Raw genomic sequence first — 21,009 nt, 5'->3', positions numbered from 1 at the left:
GGGGGGGGGGGGGGGGTTATGGATGGGGGACTGCAGGGCCCCTTTGGAGCAGGGATCCTGGGGAAATTCCTCCTCAGCAGCCATAGTCTTCTGGAAGGGGAAGACGGGCTGAGCAGGAAAGCAGATCATAGAATCATGTGGGATCCTGCCAGGTTCTCTTTTTGTCAAGTTTCTGCCAGTCTCAACGATTTGGGAACTAAACCAGCTCTTGGTCTGTGTTCTGCCACACACAGTCTCAGCCCGGCCCGTGGCACAGAGGTGCTGCAGGCTCTGCACACCAGCTCTTGGGACACAGAGCCCTTCAAGGGGGAAAGGACCACAGACACTGAGAGAGACCAGAGATGTTTTAGCAGAGCACAGCGTGCTGAATTCCCAGCGACTGCTCTTCCAGGGTGACAAGGGGGTGTTAAAAGGATTCAGCCACTAGAGGAATAAATGAGCAAACTGTAGGTCGTAGTCCCTGTGATCTGGCATCAGATCTGAACATTCAGATGCAAATTTCTGTGTCTGAAGTTGCTGTTATTCATTCTGATGTAAATCCAGAAGAATTCTGTTTACATCAGTGTGTTCTCTTTTTATGCAATATTATCACTTTTTCAGTATGTCTACAAGGAAATAGAGGGAATTATATTACAAATTCTCTGGGTAGAGCAGAGAAACAGACTTGGTTACAATCAGCTGAAAACAACTCCTGGTGCAGCTGGGCATCCTCAGTTCCCACTGGCTGTGGAACAGTAAAAGGCTATTTTGCTGCCAGCCTGGCAGCTCTTTCAAGTAGACTCTGCCCAGCTGAGTAGGCATGACTTTCCAGTCATGGGCCTGGAAATTTCTCAGAAATTTCTCTGATTTTTGGTTTGTTTGTTTGTTTATTGGGGGTTTTTTCCCCCCTCTGTTTACCTTTGCCCCTTGTTGACTCTCTGTTGTTATTTGTGGTTGTTCCACAGTCAATTGGTATTAACACTATTGACACAAGGTCTTCATTTCCTCCTCCTATTGGCCGTACTTTAACAAGCAGATGAGCAAGAGACATTGTTTATAGCAGATTTAGGATGTAGCAGAGGCAAGTTTTGGCTGCAAGTTAAAACTGCTGAACGCTAGTGTGCTGGGAGGGGAGAGTCACAAGCTGCAGGTGACGCTGGCTGTTCTCACGCTGCTGCGCAGTCAGCAGGGTCCCTACGGGGAGCTGCAGGTCAGCAGAAGCGAGTGCAAAAATAGGTGTCTTTCTGCATCTCGCTAGTACTTATTATCACAGATGCATCCATAATGGTAGTTTTGCAGTTGTCCTCTTGGCATTCCTTTTCTTGCCCACAGACACCTGTGTAGTGTATATCACAGTGCATAAAGTGAGGAAAACAATTCTGTCCAAAGCTTATACACAACTGTATTGGGTTTGTGTGGCAAGGGTTTGGTAGTGGGGGGACTACAGGGGTGGCTTCTGTGAGAAGATGCCAGAAGCTTCCCCAACGTCCGAGAGACCCAATGACAACTGGCACCAAGATGGAGCTGCTGCTGGCCAAGGCTGAGCCCATCAGCAATGGTGGTAGCACCTCTGGGATAACATAGCTAAGAAGGGGAAAAAGTTGAAGTTGCTGCACAACAGCAATTGCAGCTGGAGAGAGGAGTGAGAAGATGTGAGAGGAGCACCTCTGCAGACACCAAGGATAGTGAAGAAGAAGGGGCAGGAAATGCTCCAGGCACCAGAGCAGAGATTCCCCTGCAGCCTGTGGTGAAGACCATGATGAGGCAGGCTGTCACCCTGCAGCCCATGGAGGTCCGTGGCAGAGCAGAGATCCACCTGCAGCCCATGGAGGAACCCACACCCAAGGCAGAGGGATGCCCAAAGGAGGCTGTGACCCTGTAGGAAGCCCGCAATGGAGCAGGCTGCTGGCAGGACCTGTAGCCCTGTGGAAAGAGGAGCCCATGCTGGAGCAGGTTTGCTGGTAATCTTGTGACCCCGCAGGGGACCCCTTCTGTTCCCGAAGGACTATCTCCCATGGGAGGAACTCCACACTGGAACGAGGAAGAGTGTGAGAGTCCTCTCCTTGAGGAGGAAGGAGCAGCAGAGACATGTGATGAACTGACCCCAAACCCCATTCCCTGTCCCCCTGTGCCGCTTTGGGGAAGAGGCAGAGAAATCAGGAGTGAAGGTGAGCACGGAAAGAAGGGAGTGGTGTGGGGTAAGTGTTTGGCAATTTGTTTCAGTTTTTGTTTTTTCTCATTACTCTGATTTGATTGGTAAAAAGTTAAACTAGTTTCCCCGAGCTGAGTCTGTTTTGCCCATGATGGTAATTGCTGAGTGATGTCCCTGCCCTGTGTCAACCCGTGAGCCTGTTGTTATATTCTCTCCTCTGTCCAGCTGAGGAGTGCAGAGAGGCATCCAGCCAGGGTCAGCCCACCACAGCAACACAGATACAAGGGCTGAATACATGTATATCTTTATTAAAGAGTTAAATCATTTTATATAGATACTGGATTCTTCAAAGTGCCGCCACCTTAGTCTATGTTCTCCAGACCCTGAAAAAGAAAAAGTAACAGCTGTATCTGCACCGTTCTTGTCACTAACTTGCAAGAGTGTGTAACTGACCAGGCAGTTTCCCCCACTATGCTTTGTAAGTACCCAAGCTGCTGGTGCCCACCACGGAGGCCGTGGGAGCCCCGAGCTCGGGGCTCCTGCTCCCCTCCCGGCGCTACCTGCCCCGTGCCCCCGGCACCTGCCTTGGAGACGTAGTACTTGTTGACACCCGACAGCCGCCGGTCTCGTTCCATCAGGGTCCACTGGTAGGGGTAGCGGGCGATCCGCTTCTCCTGCGGGCACAGGCGGCGCTGCCTGTCACAACCCCGGGGAAGTGGGGGATCTCGGAGGGAAGGGGTTCGGAGGGAAGGGGGGTCCCGAGGGGAACGGGGATCTCGGAGGGGAGATGTCCTGAGGGAAGCGGAGAGGCGGAAGGAAGGGGTTCCAGGGGGAACGAGGGGGCTGGGGGGAAGCGGTGCCCCGGGATCCCGGGCCGCCGCGGGTGGAGGTGGGAGGGGGTAGGCCCGGTCGCCCGGCCCCGCGCTGACCTTGCCGCCGTTGCACAAGCGGTGCATGAAGACGGTGGAGAGGCCGGGGATGGAGAGGCAGATGCCCATGATGGCCATGCCAGGCAGGATCTCGTACCACATCCCGCTGCTCCGCTCCGGTGCCGCGCCGACTGCACTGCCCTCACCGCCGCCCCGGCCTGCCTGCGGGCACTCCCGGCCTGCCCCGCGCGGCGCGGTGCACGCCGGGGGTTGTAGTCCGGGGTGTGCGGGGGGAAAGGCCTGGGTGGAGGGCGCGGTTCGTGGCCCTTTACGGCGCAGTCGCGCAGAGGCGCTGCGGCCAATGGGCGGGCTGGGCGGGGCGGGGCTGTCCGGCGGCCCGGGATGAAGGAGGACAAGGAAAACGCCAGGCCTAAGGAGCGGCGCGGTGGGCCCGCTGCCGGGCCGGGGGCCCTGCTGGGGACGGGGACCGCCACCGTCACGGACGGAAGGAGTGGCGGCGGTGGCGGCAGCGCCGCCGAGCTCGACCGCCTGGAGCGGCCCAAGGACAAGAAGGAGACGCTCAGCAAGGTGGGGCCTGCGCGCCGCTCGGTGCGGGCCCGCCCCGCCCGCGGTAACGGGCCTCGCGCGGCGGCCGTTGGGGGGCGGCCGTTGGCGGGGGCGCGGTGCGGTGCGGTGCCGGGGTCGCCCTAACCGCCCTGCCCGCCGTGCCGTAGGTGGTGATCCGGAGGCTGCCGCCCAGCCTGACGAAGGAGCAGCTGGAGGAGCACCTCCAGCCCCTGCCCGAGCACGACTACTTCGAGTTCTTCGCCAATGACTCCAGGTAGGGCCGCCGGGACCCCCGCCCCGGGGGGCTGCCTCCTGGGAGCTGCCGCCAGCCGGGCCCCGCGAGGTGCCGGCCCCCGGGTCAGCCCGCTTCTCTCGGCCTTGTCTCCCTGCAGCTTGTACCCTCACATGTTCTCGAGAGCCTACATCAACTTTAAAAACCAGGAAGACATAGTCCTCTTCAGGGATCGCTTTGACGGCTATGTGTTTGTCGATCACAAAGGCAAGTGAACGGCGTCTGGCTGTTCCGGGTGTGCGTGGTGTTCTTCAACTTCAGAAGTTTTAGAGGGACAGGTGTGAGCAGCCTAAAGTGCCATTTGTGGTTTGTTTGTTTTTAGTGCAGTATTTCAAAGAAAACGCCTTATGCTTTGTGGCAACTAATCTGAATTGATTTTGTATGTTTCTAAATTGATTTTTTTTTTTATGTTGTGTGTAAAGCCCAGTTAAGTGTGCATCAAGGTAATAGTGGTATCAATATAAAACCAGTTGCTGTGTTACTGAAGTTAATACTTGCATTGTCATGCCCAAGTATAAAGTCTGGAAAGTGAAAGTGAGTAGGTGACGTTGCTGTCTAAACTAAATGAAGCTGAGGTTATTGATGCTGCTCTCAGTGACTCTCCTCACCTGTTCTGTAGGCCTCCAGCAGTGTGACTTATTTTTTGGTCAGTTTTTAATCAGATTATTGCTTGGTTTGGTTTACAACTGTGTGAGTCATTTTGATTCAGTAAAACGAACAGTTTGTTCTTGGCAGGTCTTGAGTTGTGAAAGTGATTGCTCTCTGGGGTCCTTCATCTGTAGGAAACAAATATTTTGTTTAATTCATTGGTTAAACATCCAAATACATAGTTGTCACTTATCTTTTTTCAAAATGCTTGTTAGATATTCAGTACATCTCATGTTCTTAAATTTTGTATTGCAAAATTGCTTACGTTGGGGGTAGCACTAAAAATCTCTCATTGGTAGACCTTAAATTTACGTATTTAGCAAAAGCTTTATCAAGAGTCTTCCTGTTGGCTTCACAAGGCTAAGGGTTTCTCCTTGAACTTTGTTTCAAGTACTTGTGTTCTTCAGCCAGCCAGGTTTTTTATGTGACACAAAGTTCTGTCCACAAGATTCTTCCTTATTTAGGAGGGTTGCATGACAAGGTTCTAATAACACCTAGGTCTTTTAAATAAGCTGGTTTGCAGTGTAACAGCACACTCATTACACTATGTACTTGCCATACCCAACAGCAGTCCAAAGATAAAACTTTAAAGCCTACCTGTAATGTTGCATTCTATTTATTTTGCCAAAAAGTGAGATTTGCCTCAGTTACATTAACTTAAAATATTCTCTTCTACTTGCACAAGGAATGCATAGTCTGTAAGATGAGGATATTACATGGTGTGGTGTAGCTGAGGTGGCCAAACTGACAGTTATGGGCAGTCTTAAATCTAGTATTTACTCCTTGTTGTGAGTCTGAGTTTGCTGTTTTGTTAACATGGTGAGAGTGTTTAGTTCATGAATTCTGCTGTCTCTAAAATATTTTTATTAAATAGCTTTCAAAATACAAGGAATCTTTTTATGCTTTCCAAATAGTCTCTTCTAGTATTGCGTATTTCTTGTGAGGGTTATCTTCCTGCTTTAGACATGGACAGTATACTCTCTTTTATATCTGTTTCATATTTATTTTAATATATTTTGCCCTCTTCTCTTAACAGGTCAGGAATATGCTGCCATAGTAGAGTTTGCACCTTTCCAAAAAGCTGCAAAAAAGAAGAGTAAGAAAAAGGATGCCAAAACTGGAACTATAGAAGATGGTATAACAGCTATCTAGTTTGTTTTGCATGTGTAGACTTCAAAGTCCTAGCAGTAATTTGAGTATAATGCTTTTACTGTGACACTGAAGTTTACCAATAGAATGTTTGCTTAATTACATGTGAATCTTATTAGCACTGCTTTGTCAGATGCCAGTCTGTTAAATATGATTGTCCTAGACAAACATAAGGCAGCAGCTCATTTAAGAGCTGCCAGCTATCGAAAAGGTGACATACAAACAACACAACTTAGGCAAATCTAACCCAAACTTCCAGCAGTGCACAATGCAAATTCTTTTCATACTACAGTAGATCTCTCTTTTTTTCTTTCCTTTTTTTTTTTTTTTCCACCCCCATAGATCCAGAGTACAAGAAGTTTTTGGAAAGCTACAGTGCAGATGATGAAAAATTAACTTCCACTCCTGAAACTTTGTTGGAGGAAATAGAGGCAAGAAACAAAGAGCTAATAGGTATGGAAATCTGTGTACTGGAGTTACATTTTCCTAGAGCACAAAAAAAATGTATGTGGTGTAATTTGAAGCTGTGATTTCTCAACCTGGAGGAGGCTGAATTCTTTTGTGTGCTTGCGTGGTATTTGATAAACCTTTAGGCTAATATTATTCAGTGTTTTTTATTTTGCTCCCATGCTCTGAATTCTTCTCTAAGTTTTATATGATAACTTTCCTTCCCGTTTTAAATTGCTAACCAGATGTTTGTTAGCCAGACTAGGATGTGGAGTGACTGCATTTCAGCGAGATGCAGTGATGTTTAATGCAAAATGCTGTGAGTGAAGATAAAAGATATTGTGGTTGGGTAAAATATCACAAAAATGACCATAATGCTCTTTTAAAGCATGTTACAGGTGTCTCTTTGAAAGTGAGAGAATCTGGGAGAAGCTTAATGCAAAGTGAATATCCCTTTACAGATAGGGGTACTGGATATTTTTTTTTAGTGTCCTAAAGAAGTTTCTAGAATCCTAACAGCTGCCACTGTTCAGAGATAGGATTGAAATACTTGTTTTACTGCTGTAGTGCTGTATGTGAGAGGAGATAGGCTGGATAATCCAGAAGGCTTCTTTGTTTCACATAGGGTTTTGTTGTAGGTATTGCAGTATTGGATAATGTAAATGGTTTACATTTGTTTTTATATGTTCTTTAGCTAAAAAGACTACTCCTTTATTGAACTTCTTGAAAAATAAACAGGTAAGACCTATCTCCTGAATCTTCTTGTTGCTTGCAAGTATAACTTGCTCATTTAAAGCATAGTTGTGAATATAGCAATGTGTATCTTGATATATTTCTGCCCTTTATTTTGAAGAAGCTTTTGACCCAAGTTTCCTTGTTAATATCTGGATCACACAAACTATTAGAACGCTGGCCTTTGTAGAAAAGGTGGTGCTTTTTGTGCACTCTGGTTGCAGCTAAACATCTCTGTGGCACTGCCAAACCAGATCCCATTTTAATGCTTTCCTTTTTAATGCAGTTGTGGCTGAAGTTGCTGTAGATGATCTTTTTCCTAGCACATAGTCTCATTTTAGCTTTTAGCAATGGAAAAAATCACAGATGGGGCAGATCCAATTAAAATTAAAATGATAAAGGCCGAGGCCTAGTGTTGTGTTTGGGGTTTTTTGGTTTGTTTTTTTTTTAAGACAGTACAAATCAAGGCTTATGAACAAGGCAAAAACCTGAAATGCTGCTGTAATGTGTTCAGATTCACAACAGAACAACAGAGATATTGGGACTTTTCTTTCTTTCTTTTGCCCTTTTAAAATAGGGATGGTTTTGAGGTGAGTTATTTGGTGATGAAATACTTTACCACTTTGTGGCAGGGTATGTTGTTGGGTTTAAAGCAGTATTTTCTAGTGTGGAAACGTACTATTTCTCTTTGTTTTTACATGCACAGAGACTGAGGGAAGAAAAAAGAGAGGAGAGGAGGAGAAGAGAATTGGAAAGAAAAAGACAAAGAGAAGAAGAAAGAAGAAAATGGAAAGAGGAGGAGAGAAGGAAGAGAAAAGAAGCAGAAAAACTGAAGAAAGTAGACAGATGCCCAGAAAAAGAAAGAGACAGATCAAAAGATGAACCAAAGATTAAGGTCTAGAACAGTTCTTTATTATAAACTGTTACACTCCCTTTCCCCTATTATTTGTATATCAGTCTCTTAAAATGTGCTTTGAGTATTGTGTGAAGAATCACATGAGTTCGATGTTAGTAAATTGCCACTTTTTTGTAATATTCAATGTTAGGCATTGTAAAGGTTTACATGCTGTAATGCTTCATAGTACTATTTAAAGCTGTTGTCATGTGACTGTTGTACATGCCGTGGTAAACGGAATCGTGAATTCACTATGGAATGGAGACTATTTTTAAGCCTTCTAAAATGGTCTGTTTTAGGAGAAAAATCCTAGTTTGCTCTATGGGTTATGCTTACTCATACACTCCAGCTTTTAGAAATACTGTAACTTGCAGTAACATTACTTTAATGTTTATTTCTTACTGGACTATGGTTCCTTTGATGCAATTTCGGTGTTGTGCCAGACAATATGTATTAGAGTGAGCTTTTTAGTTGAGACTTCTGTTTTCTTTGTAGCTACTTAAGAAGCCTGAAAAAGATGAAAAAGACTTGGAGAGAAAAGAAAAATCCAAGAAACTGGAAAAAGAGACTCTGAGGGAGGAAAAAAATGCGAGTAGTGCATCTGCCAAACGATCTGATGGGGAGACAAAAGAAGAGAAGGCAAAAAAGTATTCTAGTACTTGCTATAAATATATATATGTATATATAACTTGTTTCCTGATCATACCGAGGCTTGGGCTGCTCTGCCATGATCACATTTTGAAATTCCTTTCGAATTATTTTTCTGATATAAGGCATGGGATGTATTCTCTGTGCGGTTCACATCCCTGTGATTACAGAAAGCTGTGTGAATGACCTGTCAGTTCTTCACCAGTGAACAAAGTTTGATATTTTTGCAACTCACTGTAGGAAGTCTGCAAAAGAAGCCCATGTGTAGGTGACCTGCAGCAGGCTGCAAGCACTGTCCTTGCAATGAGAGAATTATAGCCATGGCAAGAGGAGAGCTATACTCCAGTTAGTAGTCCCTTTAAGTCTTGTAGACGGTCAAAGTGGAAAGTGTCATTCTCAGCAGCTCTGTGCTCTGTCCAAGGTTCAGTTCCGCCATGTGAGAAATAGAGATGAGACAGAGAAATTCAGGTGTTTTCCAAAGCCAGAGGAGACTCGGCCAGCGATGTGAGTAGAAGGCTAGGAAATGCTAGCAGTCAGCATCATCTCTGGTTGTCGTGCATGACTCAGGTTATTACAGCTTCCCAAAAGCTCCCTAGAACCTTCCACTCTGTCGTCTTCGTGTTGCACATTTACACCAGTATTACATTGATCTCCCAGCTCTATTTGATGAATCTTTTGAGCTTCATTTTCAGTTTTGTTTTCATACAGATCAGAAGATGAGTGTGTAAAGGACTACAGGGACCGAGATAGAGATTTTGAAAGAGACAGAGAATATGAGAGAGCACAGAGGGAGAAACTGAGACGCCAAGAAGAGGAGCGTCGGAGGCAGAAAGAACGCTTTGAGAAAGAGAAGGTTTTTAGAAGAAAAGAGGAAGAGGTGAAAAAGGAGAGAGACTTACTCAGAGAAAAGGGAAAGAAAAGTGATCTTACAGACTTTACCAGCAGCACGGACAAATCTGAGAAAGTAACCAAAGACGATAAAAAAGAGGATACAATTAAGAGGGATCGTATCAGAAACAAGGTGCTGGATTTCTTTAAATTCATGTGTTGATTCATAGGGACCAGTTTGTGGGTTTTAGGACAAAAGCACTTCAAGGAAAGAACCATGTGGTTTCTCTGTTGAAACTTCTCCCTGTTCTAGTGACAAACTCTGCCATTGCTGGAAAGTTTGCCCACTTAGTTTGTCCACTAAATTTGCTAAACTAATGTTTCTTGTCACTAAATAGGAATTAAGTCGAGATACCATGGGCTAAATTGTAAAGACACTGATCCCTTTTTGTGTGCTTACTGATGCCATAGGCTGTATCTTTAAGGTGTCAGTAGAGCATCAGTAATGTACCTTTATCTTTGCTGATGGTATAGATGCCTGAAAATACATCTCAAAGTGGGAGTGGGATTGAACAGTCCCTCCAAAACAGGGACAAGACTGATGCATGCAGAATGTGACAGAAGAGGGCCTGCAGACTGAAGAAATAATGTCTTTAGTTTTATATACTCTGCAAATCTGTTTTTGCAGCATCAGTGTGCAAGTTTTCTGTGTCACTTAAGGCATTATCAGGTTCAAATGAAACTCAGGGTTTTGAAGAAGCTTTGAAATTGGCCTGTATTCTGAGAGGGTGAACTGAACTTGTCTCAAGAGGAAACTTTTTACAAATAACTCAAAGGAAACTCTTTACAAATAACTTCAGCTTTGTGCAATGTTCTCTGTGGCTTGAACAGGGATGTTGCCTTATGACAGAGACAACCTTGATTTGAGACAGTTGAAGTTACGTTTGCCACCATGGTGGAATAATTTAACTTAGAATACCTTGAAAAGTTTGAGCCATTTCTAAATTACACTGATGCCATAATAACCATGATAGCATGGGGCTATGAAAGAGTCTAAATAGTTTTGATTTATTTCAGGATCGCCCAGCAATGCAGCTGTACCAGCCAGGAGCCCGAAGCCGAAGCAGACTGTGTCAGTATGAAGAGAGTGCTGGGAAGCCTGCAGAGCAGGGGGTGGAGAAGAAGCCAGAGAGTGAGACCAGTAATGCGAAGGAGGAGGAGTGACTAGCATGCAAGCCTTATGTGTTCTGACTGTCTGTGCAGCCAAAGAGCATGTACTACGCAATCCAGAAGTGCCTTCGAAGCGAAGAAGGAACACAGGAAGAAAAGGGGGCATTGTGCTGTTGGATGTTTCTGGTTAAAGAACCTCAGTTGTAGATTCGGAATTTGAAATGTGTTCTCATTGTATTTTCAGTTATTTGAGTTTATTTTCCCAGCATCTAACTACAACAGAGAAGAGAATCTTTGCAAAGTAGAAAGACTTTATGGCCTTAAGTATGATAATAAATGAGTCATGCGGTCAGGAGGAGATGACACCTGGATCTAGAGCCAGAGCTTTACTGTGAGGTGATCGGAGCCAGTCTGTGACGTGCTTCAGCAGCAGAGTGAGCTTCAAGTTGGCCGGAGTTAACGCAGGCGTTGCTGTGTGGTGCAAAGGTAGCTAAATATGTCAGTCTGGCACGGAGACAGGTACGCAGGCGGGGGCTGTTGAGGTGCTGGTGCAGAGGAGCCCTCTGGCACGTGAAGAGGAGAACGTCTGGCCTTAGAGTGGTGGTGTCAGGGAGGGAGAGACCTTCCTCTCCAGAGGTTCTCGCATAAAGTAACTGAGTTGGAGTGTATGAATAAGCTGGCTTAATATTGGATACTTCTTGAAAAATTCTCATGTAAAGTCTACCTACGTTGAAATGCTTATTTTTAATCAAATGTAGCTGGTTTGAGCATCCTGTTCTTTTCCAGCATTCTCCCTTTACTTTAGAGTCTGAAATGTTTCCTCACTCCTGCCCTCTTGGTACTGCTTCCTCTTCCCTCATCACCTGAAGTATTGTTTTACAGCCCGGAAAGAGACTTCACCAGTAGCAGCTCCTCCTAAGCTAGCGAACTTTAGCCATAGCTATTTTGTACTAAAACCAATAAACTCGCAGAAACTCGAGCCGCCGCCCTCGTCCCTCACTCAGCACCGCCTGCGCCGGGGCGGGTCCCCCGGGCCGCCAGGGGGCACTGTGCCCCGCCGAGCCCGCGCCGCTCCCGTCTCGGTCCCCCCCCGCCCCTTCCGTCTCTTCCGCCGCCGCCATCGCCGGGACGCCGGGCAGCTCCGCGCCATGGTGAGACCATCGGCCGCCATCCCCCGCCGGGACGCGACACCCTGAGCCCTCTCCCCGCCGCGGGCTGGTTTGGGGTTCCCGGCGGGCAGGCGGCGCGGGGCGGGAGGGCTCCGGGTGCGGTTTTCGCGTTTCCCGGCTGGCCGAGGCCTTGCGGCCCAGCCGCCGCCTCACCGCGGGGGCGGTGCCGGTGCCTGGCTCTGCCGAGCTCCGGCGGTGCGGCTGGAGCGGGCCCGCCCCGCCGCGCTAACTGCTGCTCTCTCTTTCAGTCGTCCCACAAGACGTTCAAGATTAAGCGCTTCCTCGCTAAGAAGCAGAAGCAGAACCGGCCCATCCCGCAGTGGATTCGCATGAAGACGGGCAATAAGATCAGGTAACGAGACCGGCGCCGGCCTGGGAGGAGCTGCGGCCTGAGGCCGGCTGCGGGGTTGGAAGCTGATTGTGTAAAAAAAAAAAAAAAAAGCGTTTATGCAAGAAAATTGCAGTTTTGTGGCCGCCACCGCCGTACGGGCGCAGAGACCGGCTCCACCGGATAGCGGCGGCCCCTATGTGTGGGGCTCCCGCGCCGTTGCCTTCCGTAGCAATTCAGGCCGTTCCGGTGCTCTGCAGCCATCAACGGGTGTCCAGTAATGACACGTGTAAAGTCAAAGTGTTAACTGTATGTGTGGATAATTGATTGCAGAGTTTGTATTCTGGTACTATCTCTGCTTCAGACGTTCCCCTTCCCAAGACCTTTTCCCTCTCTCCGAGCTGCCCCTCTGCATTCCTGCCTTTTCAAGGAACAGCATCTTACAGAGTGTGGGTGTTCTGAGATACAGAAGGTGGTGTGTAAGGGAGCAAAAGGCTTGTTGGATGTATGGGAGGTAAAATCGACAGTATCAGATCCTTGGTATGTCACCTCAGAATTATGCAGCAGTTCCTTTTTGTTTGCCTATAGTGTTTGTTTTCAAGTTTTACATTTAGGAAAATGTAACTGTAGAATACTAGGTAAGTGTGAGGTGTACAGAAGGCAGTGCGTATCTGAGCCCTGTTTTAAAACCTTCAGCCAGTATAGTTTGGTCACTCACACTGCACAGCTCGCTTTTTATCTCTCATGTTCCTGTCTCTAGACTATTTAAGGGAACAGGGTTCTTTCTCCCGGACAGTTTTTTGTCCTAAGTAGTGAGGAGAGTGATAGAAGCAGTGGCTGGCTCAGGCAGAGGAACAGCACAGTTGCCAGGCTTTCTTTCTGTTACTTCTAACTTAAATCTTTCTAGGAAAAATCAGTGGTGTGTGCACCAGTCTGTATTCTTGTCTTCCAGATACCAGCTTACAACAGGGTTCTGTTTTAGCAGTACTTTGGAGTACTTCATCGTGGGGCAAAATAATGAATTTTTGTCTTGTGGCACTTCAGTACCTCGGTGCTGAGTTTTATGCAAACTGTGGTAAAGCAGGCTGCAATTACAGTGCTTCATTCTGTGGGAGTACTGCCATTTCCCTGCTGAGAGTAACTCTGCTAATGCTGTCTTGGTTTCATCTGTACGGTGCTGAAACCGTTTGTTCTTAGCACTTACAAGTACATACTCATAAGCTAATATATTTTCCTGGAAGAGGGCCTTTTTTGTATGCTGCTCTGCTTTTGTATTTTGAACAAAAATGATACTTTTTGTCTCAGACCCTGAACTACATTCAAGAGGTAGTTTTCATTGTCATTGGACAATCAATACAAGATCACAGGTCTTGTCTCCAACAGAGGAGGTAGGATACTTACACACCAGTGCTGACACATTTCCGCAGGCATCTTTACCTCTTGGAGGTTTAGATTCTGTTGCAATAATGTGCTAGTTGGTTAATGAGTGAAGGAAGTTTAAAAAAATAAGTACACAGCTAATTATTGTTGGCAGGTTGCCACGATAACATGTAAGAAAGATTTCAGTCCTTTACTGTTGAGCTGATACAAGGTGGTTTCAGTCCGCCTGGATCTTCAAATGTGTGTGTGTGCACTTTGCTAATTTACACTGCTTTTGTCTTAGGTACAACTCCAAAAGGAGACACTGGAGAAGGACCAAACTGGGCTTGTAAGAGAGACTGTCTCCTGGGAACTCTAATAACACTTGTCTTTCTGCGTCAGATGGATACACCCGTACGCTGTTTGGTGACCCCTACGTGCTTCCTTCTGTAGCGCTGGACTGTAATCCCCAATGTTTTGGTTGTGGATATTTTTTTATAAGCTGGTCTGGGTTATTGATGTTAACTGGGAAAATCTTGAACTAATTTGCATCTGAAACATAAAGACTGTGTTCTATTAGTGTTCTTTCTTTCCATCACCATCATGGGTATTGACAGTGTACAGGATTACTAATAAATACGGACCTGAATGACTTGGTTGAAATCATTTCATATATATATATGGTGGGATAGTAATAGAGAGTAAAAACTAACATTACTAACATAATGCATAACATTACTGGAATATAATTTCAGTGTGAGAAACCTTGTCAGCTGTTTTCAGACAGGATAGGCTGTGTCTTCCATTTCACTTACTGTACACCTGTGAGACCAAAAAACTCTTTTAGAGATAGGTTTGAAAAAGGCAGATTTCACTTACTGATCCGTAGACCCTTATGGCTACAGTAACTCTGGATTGTCAGCCTCTTACTACTTAACCCCAGGGAAGACTCTGGATTACATTTCTGGTAGATTTATGAAATGCTACTAAGAAAAATAAGCAGCAGTGTCAGAATTTGTTAAAGATGGGTCTGGGCCATACACCTGCAGCGGCAGGAGCCCTGGACATGGGGCAGGGAGCCCTTGGAGCCTGGGGCAAAGATCCTGGCTGGGGAGTTGGTGTGGTGGAATCATCAGATGAAAGTTGCATTTGGGAGGTAGGAAAGGAGGAGAAAAGGGAAGAATACAGCAAGGGCAGTGGATAGATTTATGTCCTACAGAATGCAATACTCTTACAGTAGTACATAATACCTGCATGTTTCCTAGAATATGCAATAATTTTTCTGAGTTTGGAGCTCTGTGTTGGGCTTGATGCCAGCCACAGGTGCAGCTTAACTTAAAACATTCTCAGCGGAAAGGTAGTAACTCAAGATGTTGCTCCAAGGAAGAGTTAGCAGCTATTTCAAAAAGGGGAGAGAAGAAAGAAGGGATTAAACTGCTCAGAGTAGTCCACACTAAAGCTCCCTGATGCTGACTTGTCCCTCTGGGGCCTGTGAAACCACCTGTTTACTGCAGGGGTGTGGAGGAGAGGAGGCTGTGTCTCAGCACCGAGTCCTGCGTGGCTGCTGCTCCTTTCCCTTCCCCAGTGCAGCCCTGGGACAGGCGCTCTGGTCAGCGGGAAATAGCTGAAGGTGCCGGCCCCTTCTCGGATGTGGCTGCGGCAAAGCCCATCCTGAGGCTGCGGGCTGCGAAGGTGCCGTTGTCTGGGTTCCACCTGCTGTGGTGGCTCAGTTCCTGGGTGGCAGCTTCCTGAGGAAGCTTCAGGCTGCCACACCTGTGTTGCTGCTTTTCATGTTGAAGGTAAATAGATTTATCTCCTTCGGGTTACAATTTGTAGCAAATAATGGTGGGCAGCAGCATATGCCAAGCACGCGTCAATGCATAACTAACACACACCTCTCAAAGCTCATGACAATCCCTCCCTCCTGAGGTGTGCTGGAGGTTTCTTTGAGGCAGGAGAGCAAGGCTGGGATTTTTACCAACTTCAGGACCCTTCAGCAGTATCTTCTAGCATCTTTTCCTGTCCTATAAGAGTCTAGCTTCTACTTCATGTCAGGGGGAAGCAGTAAGTCACTGCAACAGGAAGGCAGCAAACAGCATTGCCAGAGATGTTTCAACAGAGGCCCATGTGCTGCAAACACTTTTACCCCAATGTTTTTTTAAAACATCTTCTGTACTCTTTTTGTTGAAGCAAGAGTTTAGGGAATAACAGCATTGCTGAGGAGGGAAGATCAGCCTTGGAGCCCTGCGAACCACCCCCTGCCTCTCCCCATTGCCACTGATGCCAGAGTTCCTCCTTAACTGTGTTGATGAGGACCTGGCTGAGGAGGAAAAAAGTAATTTTATGGACTTGAGAATGGAGAGAGTTTTCTCCATGGCATTTGCGGGAAAGCTTTCCTGAGCAATAGATTGAACTATTTATTACTATTTATTAGATAGTCTCCCTATTGCAGTCATTACTGTGCTATTTTTATTAGATGGAAGCAGCTTCTACAAAGGCGCTGCTTTGGAAAATAACCCCTTATATTATTTTTCCCTATTTGACTGAATCTGCTTTTCAAATTGGATATTAAGGGATAACATGGAGTAAATTTAGTACAAATTAAAATTGGGTTAAAATCAATCTTCTGCAGAACCTTAACCAACACAGATATCCCTGGGTTTGAGTGATTTCTGTTGTTCCTGTGGCAGCTCTCTTTGCCCTCTCCTTCCCTGTGAGAGTTGCAGAGGGGATCCAGGATCTCTGCAGAACTGGCCTAACACACAATAATTGAGACAGCAGCAGATCAGTTAAGGAAAAAAAAATTCTAAATAATTTGGATATTCTAGTCCATTAATTTTGCTGTGTATGTTTTTTTTTTTTTTTTCTGAGTGAGAAGCAAAGTTAGAGCTGATTGTATACCTGAGGAATGTTTTTAGATGCATCTTTATTTCCAAACCAACTCTTCCTCTGGAGGTATGGGTGAGCCAGAGGGGTGGGTGGCTGGCAATGGCGTGGTGTCTGGGGCAAAAACAACGTACAGTAGCAGAAAGGGTACTGCGACGTGAAGAAGATCCTTTTTTTGCTCTGTGGAGAGGAACCCTTGCAGGGCAGGGGGTGGTGTTGATGAGTATGTTGTAACACCACCCAGAGAAGCAGGACTCTGGTTTTGCTTCCTCTGAAGTGCCTGCCTAATATGCCTCGGAGCAGAATACAGCTCCAAACCCACGACCAAGTGGTGGGGGGAAATCTGCCTTTAGGGGGTTTTGGTTATCTGTCAAGGAAAGTACTAAAAATCAGTTAGTCATATTTAAGTGTAGCATCTGCCAATTAAACAGAACATTGAAGCCTGGGTTTCCTGGTGGAGCCTGACTAAGGTACAAATGCCAAGGAAACGGCTCCTTCAATGGCATTCTCACTAACTGCACTGTTTACTCTGTGTCTTACTCAGAGGAGGATGTAAGAGCCATCCCGCCCCCTGTTCCCAACAGCAGGCTGCTGCCAAAGGGTGGCAGAGGGCTAATAGGTCAAAAAGTATTTCTTTCATCTGACATGCACCCACCTTTCATCAGCAGCTCTTTGGTTACCAGAACTAAAGATGGCAAGTGGGGTTTTCTTTTACCTCAGTGCTTTTCATGGAGTTTGTGCTGGTGTGACCTGACTTCTTAGAAGCCAGCCAGCTGTCCTGCGGCCTGGATGTAGCCAAAGAAGTTCTGGAAGGAGCTATGTTGCCATAATATTTAATTTATTAGAGTTAAAACATTACAAAACCAGTGTAGATCAGGCATTAAATCCATTCCCAGTGTATTTTGTATGTCTCCGCTGCTGACCTCAGTCATTAAAAAGGTGTTCAGACACATCTATCTGTCCACCCAGTCACCTAGTCTGGGAACTATCCAGGCACTTGATCACTATCCACTCATCTGGAGGCTGTTCTTCCATGTATCATCCGCTGCAGACTGGGTTATTCCTGTTTCTGAGCAGCATTTCAGAGCACAATCTGAATATAAATGAGGTTTGCTCAGGGTCTGTGAAACCCAAAGGCTCAAGTTGCCCCGAGGTATTTCTCTTTCTGCATCAAGGTGCAAATTCACCCACGCAGCCGGGCCAGAGGTCATCTCAAGTCCCCTGGTCACCTCTGCAGACCCCCAGAAAGGCAGCTGGAAAGAAACCACAACTCCCCTCCAACGTGAGGTGTCTCCGCAAGGGCTGCTGCTCTGCGATGGGGAACAGAAACTCCCTGGTTGCTGTCTGAGTCACTTCTCAAACGGGACTGCTATTTAAGGGGGCAGAAATGGTCTCATGATGATGAAAAAGAGGAAGGGGCCCTTGTTTTTCTGAAGACATTTTGAAGCAGCCCTGGCCTTTGAGAACGTGAAAAGCAAGTTGAAATCAGCTGGGCAGAGCTCCATTTGGTGAACAAAACACAAGCAGGCGAGCAGAGGCTTTGTCCTTTTCATTCAGTTGCCAGTACATACACGTGGGATTATACTGCTGTAGGGATGTTTCTTGAGAGTTTCATTTTTGAGTGTGACCTCAACAGCAACAAAGATAATCTCACAGTCTTCATACCTTTCCCAGGGTTTTGAGCAATGAATCATCTTTCCAGCACTGCAGCTGGACTCCAGCCCATGCAGGAGCCACCGCATGCTACCCAGTGTCCCTCCTGCTTCCTCCATCCCCAGTGGGGCTGAGGCTCTCAGGCTCCCCTGGATGGGGGTCCCTAGGGAAGGGCTGCCAGGGGGACTTGTCTTGCACTTACAAAGTCTTCTCCGGGCCCAGCCGCCTGTGGCAAACCAGGCATTCCAGCTCTTGCTTTACTGAGAAACCACTTTATCTATCATAAAAAACACAGGAACCCAGAGGAGGCACATGCAGCAGAGACCCTGAGGTCTCACAGGGGGCTGGAAAGCGTTTGCAGCTCGGTCCGCTTGTCTGTACCCACTCTCTCTGCCAGCAGAGAAGCGTACATAAAAAAGTGTTGGGGGGGTTATTTCTGAAGCCATAGTTTCTTCTCCATCATCAGCCCATTGCCAGGCCTCTGGCATCTCCAGAGTATGGTTATGAAATATTTAATTATATTCTGCCAGCATCTCTCTCCAGGCACCCAAGGCGCCATGACCAGCCCAACCTCACAGCCTTGCTGGGAGCCAGAGCAGTGCCGACATCCTTGTTTTATAGGTGGGAGAACCAAGTCGCTGGGTTGCTGCTTAACCAATTGCTGTCACATGCCGATAGCCAGGGATAGGCAGCCCAAATGTCCACCCGGTGGACAGCCAGGTGGGTTTTTGGAAGGGCTGGCTCCAAGTGGTGCTCCCGATGGCCATGGTTGCCCGCACACTCACACCAGCACAGCCCCAAAAGACCACAGGAGACCTGGGGTGGCCGTGGTGCCCCCATGCAGGGGGTTAATCCCCACTTGGCCAGGATTTTGAGTGCTGACCCTCGCCAAGTTCCCAGCTCCCTTCAGGCTCATCCGGCTGCTATTCAGCACGGGTTTGCAGGTGAATGGGCCGGGGGAGCTTCAGCGCTCTTGGAAGAAATTGAACGCCTGTCTGACAAAGCCTCGGAGGGTCGACAGGCTCCAGGAGCGCTGGGCTTTCCCCTCGGCCCCAGAGTCCACGCAGTCCCGCCCTGCCCTGGCCTCTCTGGATGACTTACAGTTGTTGTTGGTGTTGTGAGAGCACAGCTGGACCAAGTCCTCCTCCAAGGCCCCCGCCAGCTCCTTCAGCTCCCTGGAGGTGTCTGCCCTCAGGTACTGCCAAGCCTTGCGCCCGTTGTGGTCCCTGCAGCTGGTGTCCGCCCCATAGGCTCCCACCAGCACTTTGATGAGCAGCTCATGTCCCTGCAGGGCAGCCAGGTGCAGGGGGGTGAGCCCACCGCTGGCTGTGGGGATGTTCACGTTGACAGGATAGCCCATCTTCTGGGCATGGGAGATGACCTGGATGAAGCGCTCATGGTGGCCGTGCTTGGCAAGCCAGTGGAGAGCGGTGAAGCCAGTCACAAAGTCTCTCCTGGTCAGCAGGCTGGGGTCCAGGTCCAGCAGCCGGACAATGTTGTCTGCGTCGCCCTGGGCTACCGTCAGCAGCCACTCATGCTCCAGGGGATCAAGGGCAAGGGACAGTACCTCAGGGCTCTGCTCAGGCTTCTGTTCTTGTTGTGGTCCTGCAAGGACGCTGCTGCTGTTAGATGTCTTCTGAACGGTGGAAAAGCGCTTGGTGCTGCCAGGGCTATTGCACTGCAGGAGGATTTCCTTCAGCTCCTTCCGCCGGGTACTGCCAGAGCCAAAGGACAGCTTGCCCGCAGTCCTACCCCAGCTCCCCAGGCCCTGGCTGCCCCGGCTGAGGCTTCTGGTGGTGTCCATCTTCTGCAGTGGGTGGAAATGCTCCCTGCTCTCCGCAGCGGCTGGCCAGAGATGGGACTTGCGGGCCAGGCTTCTCACTTGAGGCTGGGAGGCTTCCAGGAAGGTGAACGTCTGGGCGATGCCAGCTACTCTGTGCTCTGCCGAGCCTGGCTCCTTCTCCTGCTCCTGCCGGGCCATGGCGGTGCCTCCCGTGGGGCTGGCCGGCCACCCGGTCCCCAGCAGGCGCAGCCCGCCCTCCCCAGCTCTCACCCCACGCTTCCTGCCCCGGGGTTAGGCGAAGGAGGAACCAACTCTGCGCGGCGGGAGGGCACACCGGGCACGGCGGCGGATCCACGGCGCTGTCGCACTGCCGGGGCGGTGCAGGCGACCTTTGGTCACGTTGTGGCTGCCGCCGGCGTCAGGAGCGGCCGTGGCCACGGGGTGTCTGCCCCCCTCCCCTGCTGGCCCTTGGCGTCACAAAGGGAGAGCGGGCGTGCGGGGCCACCGGGGCGGGTAGAGGCGGGGGGGCCTGGGCAGCCCGATGCTGGTGTTATAGAAGAAATTTGATTAACTGTACTCCTCTTTGAATAGTCTTGTTTAGCATTGGTGGCCTAGCGCGAGCAGATAAAGTAGCTGAAGCCTTAGGCTGCAAGAGCTGACCAAGCGTAAACTTTCAATAAAACTGCTAACAAAGAACTCCCTGAATTCCGTGGAATGAAGAAGATGAGGACCAAGGAGGCAATTCCAAGAGAATGAAGTAACTTCAGAAGGCGGCCAGCCCAGCCACAGTGAAAACCAGTAAGAAACCAAGAGACCACTGAGCAGAATTAGCAGTGGTTGGACTTGGGGATGGGGTGATGGGTGGAATGGGTGTAACTGAGAGGCATGAATTGGGGTAGGGATCCCTCTCCGGAGGCAGCCAGTGTGAGCTGTAAACAAAAAACTAATGAAAGACTAATTGGAAACATTCACTCGGATTTGGCATTCTCAGCAGGATCCTAGGGTCAGACCCTGCTGTGTGTGTAAATCTGTAACACTGGTCCCAGGGACGCTGCTGCTGGCCCCAGCAGTGCCCCAAAGCCCCACAGTGCCTTGCTGAGGCACCTGCCTTACACATGCCCCCCCCTAGATTGCCCCCCACTATTGCAATGTTTCTCCTTGGTGCTGTGCTCGGGAAGGCTGAGGTTACAGCCCGAGGGGCTGCTTTCCCAGTGGCCAGCAGGTCTCTCCTGTCAGGGAGACACAGCCCAGGGCAGTGGTTTGGGTCCCTTTGCCACCCAGTGTTTCAGCCTGGTGCCGTTTTGGCCTTCCTCTCTTGCTGTGTTTCACTTCCCAGCAAGGCCCCATGCCTGGCGCTGTTGGCAGCTGCAGCCACCAGCAGCTTGTACCCTAATTTTGTCAGGAATCAGTACAAACTCCTCTGCCCCATAAGCCCCCAGTGCTGTTTCTCCCCAG

General features: G+C 48.3%; 4 protein-coding genes across 4 annotated transcripts; 2 read left to right on the top strand and 2 right to left on the bottom strand.

Moving 5' to 3' along the window:
• Positions 1-2,419: 2,419 nt before the first annotated feature.
• On the bottom strand, positions 2,420-3,264 carry NDUFA1 (NADH:ubiquinone oxidoreductase subunit A1). Its single transcript, XM_014955207.1, has 3 exons — positions 3,061-3,264; positions 2,716-2,805; positions 2,420-2,514 (listed from the first exon to the last, which is right to left on the bottom strand). The coding sequence occupies exons 1-3, from the start codon at positions 3,160-3,162 to the stop codon at positions 2,494-2,496; spliced, it is 213 nt and encodes a 70-aa protein (XP_014810693.1). The 5' UTR covers positions 3,163-3,264; the 3' UTR covers positions 2,420-2,493.
• A 29-nt stretch (positions 3,265-3,293) lies between these two features.
• On the top strand, positions 3,294-11,086 carry UPF3B (UPF3 regulator of nonsense transcripts homolog B (yeast)). Its single transcript, XM_014955206.1, has 10 exons — positions 3,294-3,588; positions 3,735-3,841; positions 3,960-4,066; positions 5,544-5,642; positions 5,999-6,109; positions 6,798-6,841; positions 7,542-7,730; positions 8,226-8,377; positions 9,087-9,399; positions 10,284-11,086. Exons 1-10 carry the CDS (start codon positions 3,403-3,405, stop codon positions 10,428-10,430), a joined length of 1,455 nt encoding a protein of 484 aa, XP_014810692.1. The 5' UTR covers positions 3,294-3,402; the 3' UTR covers positions 10,431-11,086.
• Positions 11,087-11,188: 102 nt separating this feature from the next.
• Positions 11,189-13,884, top strand: RPL39 (ribosomal protein L39; the record flags this gene model as incomplete). The annotated part of the gene is made up of 3 exons (XM_014954918.1): positions 11,189-11,527; positions 11,794-11,897; positions 13,537-13,884. Coding segments are annotated over 3 exons (492 nt in total), but the record flags the coding sequence as incomplete, so codon positions are not given.
• A 3,103-nt stretch (positions 13,885-16,987) lies between these two features.
• Positions 16,988-19,833, bottom strand: SOWAHD (sosondowah ankyrin repeat domain family member D). The gene has a single exon (XM_014954976.1). The coding sequence runs from the start codon at positions 19,750-19,752 to the stop codon at positions 18,736-18,738; it is 1,017 nt and encodes a 338-aa protein (XP_014810462.1). The 5' UTR covers positions 19,753-19,833; the 3' UTR covers positions 16,988-18,735.
• Positions 19,834-21,009: the final 1,176 nt, after the last annotated feature.

Source organism: Calidris pugnax, unplaced genomic scaffold (assembly GCF_001431845.1).
Source record: "Calidris pugnax isolate Ruff unplaced genomic scaffold, ASM143184v1 scaffold38, whole genome shotgun sequence".
NCBI lineage: Eukaryota > Metazoa > Chordata > Aves > Charadriiformes > Scolopacidae > Calidris > Calidris pugnax.
Note: the sequence above shows the minus strand (reverse complement) of the source record. Positions and strands in the feature narration are given on the sequence as shown.